Here is a 5,627-nt window from a genome sequence, read left to right as displayed (position 1 = left end):
AATGGTGTGGGCGGAGAGAGGCGCTGTTTGTTGTGTGTTCGCGAGCCACAGAGGCTCGAGACGAGCGTCACGACTACCAGGTGACGTCACTGTCACGCTGACTATCACGTTCATTCATCCAACGTGGATTTAAATTCTTCCTTGTTTCTCACTCCTTTTAACCCGAAAGCTTGTATAAGTGGCTACTCCTTCGACACTTTCAACGTAATGATTGTAGAAGTACGTCTAAGCGATCACGTGATCGTAGATCGTATCTGAAAGCTTGCGGGGCTACGGTTCTTTAACATCACGTGACAAGGAACTGACGGTCCCAGATATTTGTTTGACGGTGACCTCTACTGGTTGAAGTAATGTATTATTCTTCAAGACTGACAGGATGCCTACGGTAGTGTGTTGTGTAATCTGAGATCATACGTCCATAGAAACGTGTCCTGCTCGTATTCTTAGTTTCTTTCATAATGCATAACTTTCCCAGATGTGCGTCTGCAAGTCTGTTAAAGATCGCTTCATCTGGAAAGCATCTGCTGTGTACAAACATCTGACAGACGTCTTTAAGATGTCAGTTTTACATACATTCATAAACATCTTAAAGACATTTTCTAAACGTCTATTTGACATCTGATAGGAAACGTCCTTTAGACATATTGCAGATGAGCAAACACTCTAAAATATATGGCTTGCAGTTGTAAATACAGACGTCAAATAGACATCTCCGTGATGTAGGCTACTTGTGCTATCAAATATAAAATACACATATTTATAATTTTAGTACAGAGTAAATTAAAGTAGATTGGACAATGTGTTCAAAGTAAAGGGAACGTAAAAACACACAAATAAATGTTGTTTATGCTAAACAGTTTGACCAGTGGCCTAATACTCATTTTGGTGAATAGGCCATAATGACACGGTGCATTGAAATTACACTTTAGGCACAAATAAAGTTCAAATGTTAATTTGCTACCTAGTATAAACACTTAGTGCACAGTTATGTGAAAGTGAATAAAATTAATTGCACACTTTTAGATGACATGCATGTTAGACAACCCAGCGGGGGCCCCTTGATATCAATTTGAAGTCAAATATTAGTCAAGACTTGCTTGTCAAGATGCTGTAACATCATTTTAAATTCCATTTGGACAGCAGTTTCTTCCAGTGGTAACTGGGTTAAAATAGGATGTTAATCCCAAACTTAAATTTGTTTAATGTGTAGGTATAAGCCAATATGTTTGACATCCAATTTACATCAAATCAACCTCATGTCAGGTTTTTGTCAGCTTGATTTGCAAATTTGATGTCAATTTTGATGACAATTTGATGTCTTTTCAACATCAAATGCCCACTGGGAAGCTTGAGAAGTATTTTTAACATTTTACTTTTTATATGTGTCTATTTATGTGTCGATTATATTAATTTCGGCACAGTGACTTGTATGACAGTTTAGGTCTTTAGCAATTTATACATTTTCAGGCAATTAAGTATGTTGGTAATCTTTTTAATCAACACATTATCTCCTTAACACCCAATCCAGGCTAAGTGAACTATCAAATACTTATTTTTTTTACAAAGCACAAGAGAAAAATAGGCTACACTTGAAAATATTTGTATTCAGTCATTTTTACATTATATGTTTAAAATTGTTTAAGAAATATTAATGAACATGAGCATGATATAGTATGACTAATCATAAAGTTATAAAATGTAATAAAATGTAACGATGCGTTAATAATAACAACAACATATAATGACTTGAAAGATAACACTAGATGAGACTATGCTGGTTACAGTCAGTGATATTGCTCCATGCAGGGTCAGAGGGGTTTATTCGTGACCCCGGGCTGATTATTATGATTGGCTCCACCCTCGATTATTCTGCCCCAGACCGCAGAGCGCATTCAGCGGAGACAGGCAGGCGCACACAAAACCCACTTTTTCAGTACTCTTCTGAGAGGATTTTCCAACTGTTTTCACAGGATAATGTCTTCAGACGTGTTTTGGTAGAAAACAGAGAGCGTAAATTCCCGAAGAGGTTGATTTAACGGGACGGCGCGGAGAGTGTATTGTAACTTTGCAAACTGAGTTTGCAAAGCGTTTCCACACAACTATGGCGCTCAGAGCGAGAGCTTTATACGAGTTTATCTCTGAAAATCCCGGCGAGATCTCTGTGGCAGAGAAGGAACTTCTAGCTTTGAGTAGTGAAGAGGTTGTCGATGGTTGGTTGGAGGGCACGAACAGCAGAGGTGAGACGGGACTCTTCCCTGCATCATACGTGGAGATTATAAGGACCGACACATCACTACACGGTAACGGGACGTCCGCCAGTCAGGACTATTACTGCCAAACTAGTCCTCAGAGGAGGGACACCTCAAATGAATCGACTCCCACTCATTCCGCTGTTTACCAGGGACATCTTCAGCAACAGCGACACAGTTTTCAGACGAGCCAGGGAAGCGACGAGGATTGGGACGATGACTGGGATGACAGCGGAACGGCGGATGAACACGGAGGAACACCTGAAAAACGTGGGAATCAAGCGGGATATCCTATGACAAGCACCTCAGCTTCTCGACGTGGTAGTGCGCAACAGTCCAAAAGCACAGGAACAGTTGGGAAAAATCTCAATAGGTTTTCAACCTTTGTAAAGTCAGGCGGTGAGGCGTTCGTTTTGGGTGAAGCTTCAGGTTTGGTCAGAGATGGAGACAAAATAGTTGTGGCAATGGGCCAGTACGGTCCCGAATGGCAAGAGAACCCGTATCCGTTCACTTGCACCATCGATGATCCTACAAAACAGACCAAATTCAAAGGCATGAAGAGCTATATGTCCTACGGACTCACGCCTAGTCATACTCAAAACCAGGTGAATAGAAGATACAAGCACTTTGACTGGCTTTATGCACGGCTTGTAGAAAAATTCCCTGTCATTTCGGTTCCTCACTTGCCTGAGAAACAGGCCACGGGTCGATTCGAAGAGGATTTCATTTCGAAGAGGAGGAAAGGTTTAATATGGTGGATGAATCACATGACAAGTCATCCTATTTTATCCACGTGCGACGTTTTCCAGCATTTTCTCACCTGCAGCAGCAACGACGAAAAAGCTTGGAAGCAAGGCAAGCGAAAGGCTGAGAAGGACGACCTAGTCGGCGCTAACTTCTTCCTCACTATCTGTCCTCCAGCTTTACCGCTTGACTTACAAGAGGTGGAAAGCAGTGTAGATGGTTTCAAAACGTTCACCAAAAAAATGGACGAAAACATCATACAGCTCAACCTCACTATTAACGAATTTGCCAGAAAGCAGATCACTGGTTTTAAAAAGGAATATCAGAGAGTTGGACAGGCTTTCAGACTTCTGAGTCAGGCCTTTGAATTCGACCAGCAAGTATATTCAGCTCCATTAAACAAGGCCATGTCACACACTGGAGAAGTCTACGAGACCATTGGGGATTACTTTGCAGAGCAGCCCCGTCAGGATTTGGAGCCAATTTCCGATCTTTTAGCGATTTACCAGGGCCACTTTGCAAACTTTCCAGACATTATCCATGTTCAAAAAGGTTTGGGATATTTCTCATGTGTTTGCTCAAAACTGCTTGTCAGAATGGCATGCCATAAAATATGGATTTAGGTCAGTAGGTCGGTAGATTATGTACATGCCATCAGCTTAAAGAAGTGACACCACCATATGTCAAGTTAATATTTAAGTGGAAACCTCAAATCAGAATCATAAACTGCTATTTCATGAAACTAAAGAAGCATCTTATTCATACTGAAATGGATGGATGACTTTCTAGCAAAGGCAAGCTGCTGATGTAAAATGGTTTTGCTTTTTCTGAACTTTTTGTACCTAATAGCAAATGGCACATACCAACAGGTTCTCGGCAGTATGTCAAATGACATGTCCTGATTTCTCTCTGGTGTGAGAGAGGGAGCATATGAGGCCTGCTAGCTCTCGCAGCTTGAAATGTGTGTTAGTATGGTGGAATGATGCCAACCCTGTTGTAATTCCCACATCCCTTTAGTAGGGGAAGTGTATACTTCTGACTAATCTGTTTTTCCTTTACTGTGATATGAAATTGACTGATGTCATTCTTTTCTGTAGAATCATATCTCTGGGTTTATATGACGCAAATAGTTAATGCGGTTTTGAATGAGAAATCGCTAGCCTACATAAAACATCTGATGCTGGGAAAGCTTTTATTTTGAAGGCTCTAATCCTAAAGTTAGGGCCCCAGCACAGGGTAGCTGTGAATGCTTACACCACATTTTAACACAGAGACATAGTTATTCTGATGCCTTGGATGTAGAAACACATATTTTAACTAAACATTTAATGTACTGTATGTGACTGTCTTTTTAAAGTCAATGTGAATCTACGTTCACACCTTATTCTACTTTAGTAATCAGAAATATCGCAGAGTGAAACGTGATATTTGGCGAGAAAAAAAAATGTAGGCCAGGATTTTTTTCCATCTGGAATTGATTGGATCATGAAAAGTATAGGTGTTACATATCAGAATGGAGCCCAGTTGGAGGGGAGGGATTGAAAAGCAAAATGTATTTGTCAGATGAAGACAGAAAAATGTTTTCAAAGGCAGAGCAAGTTATTACATTTTGATACAACTTTTTTATTATTGAGTCGTGCGCAATAGAACCAGGAACGTGAAATTAGAAAGTAAGTAGAGTTCATTTCAAGATGACTTATAGTGCACAGGGAATATTGATTTCTCCTTGAGAAATTCCAAAGAGAGCTGTAAGCCATAAATCAGAAGCCTGACTGGTCGGACCTTGCATTTTAATGTGTTCAAAATGAAAAAGCTCTCAAAGAGTGTATGTGTGTGTGTTTTTGCAGATGTGATTCCGTGTCATAGACTTTAATACTTTAGCTAAACCATTGCTTTCCTTGTTTTTTCGTCTTTCTGTTCACTTCTGTCTTTCACCAGGAGCCCTCACTAAGGCCAAGGAGAGCCAGAAACACGGGGAGGAAAAAGATGGCATTGCAGGTGGAGGCATCCACGACCGCTGCAACATCATCTCCTGCGCTACGCTAGCTGAGATCCAGCACTTTCATCGCATTTGTGTGCGTGACTTCAAAGCACAGATGCAGCATTTCTTACGGCAGCAGATCAGCTTCTTTCAGAAGATCACAGGCAAGTTGGAGGAGGCCTTGGACATGTATGATCAGGCTTAGGAGCTAACATTCCCACACTGTTGTGAGAGAACTGAAATAAAACACAAATAAGCAGCCTTTTTTATTATAGATTCATGAAAATACACTTATTGTCTTGTAGGAGTGCTTGGGGTGGCTTTGAGAACAAAAATGATGAAAACGTGCCAGAAGTTGACAATGGTCCTGAAAATGTAGACTTCATTATTATTGAGTAAAATACTATATAATATGAATACACACAAGTCATACTTGATTTGAGTTGAGTTGAAACCCTTGAAACACAATTTTAAGTTTACATTTTAATCGGCTTAGTAGTAGTCGATGTAAACTACATAGATTACTCACTTATAGTTGTGTGCCTGTACTGATATGCTCTTTATCAGTGGACTCATTGCATGGACTTGGACCTGTGGTTATGTTAAATAAGAGTACATTTGAAGGCATTTGTGTCTTTTGAACTGTCCTCTGA

General features: G+C 40.3%; 1 protein-coding gene across 1 annotated transcript; it reads left to right on the top strand.

The window, feature by feature from the left end:
- The first annotated feature begins 1,899 nt into the window (after positions 1-1,899).
- Positions 1,900-5,627, top strand: LOC107685139 (sorting nexin-18-like). Its single transcript, XM_016481652.1, has 2 exons — positions 1,900-3,545; positions 4,932-5,627. The coding sequence occupies exons 1-2, from the start codon at positions 2,102-2,104 to the stop codon at positions 5,177-5,179; spliced, it is 1,692 nt and encodes a 563-aa protein (XP_016337138.1). The 5' UTR covers positions 1,900-2,101; the 3' UTR covers positions 5,180-5,627.

The sequence above is a fragment of the Sinocyclocheilus anshuiensis genome, unplaced genomic scaffold (genome assembly GCF_001515605.1).
Source record: "Sinocyclocheilus anshuiensis isolate Anshui unplaced genomic scaffold, SAMN03320099.WGS_v1.1 scaffold914, whole genome shotgun sequence".
In the NCBI taxonomy this organism is placed as follows: domain Eukaryota; kingdom Metazoa; phylum Chordata; class Actinopteri; order Cypriniformes; family Cyprinidae; genus Sinocyclocheilus; species Sinocyclocheilus anshuiensis.
This window is presented reverse-complemented; position numbering and strand designations above follow the sequence as displayed.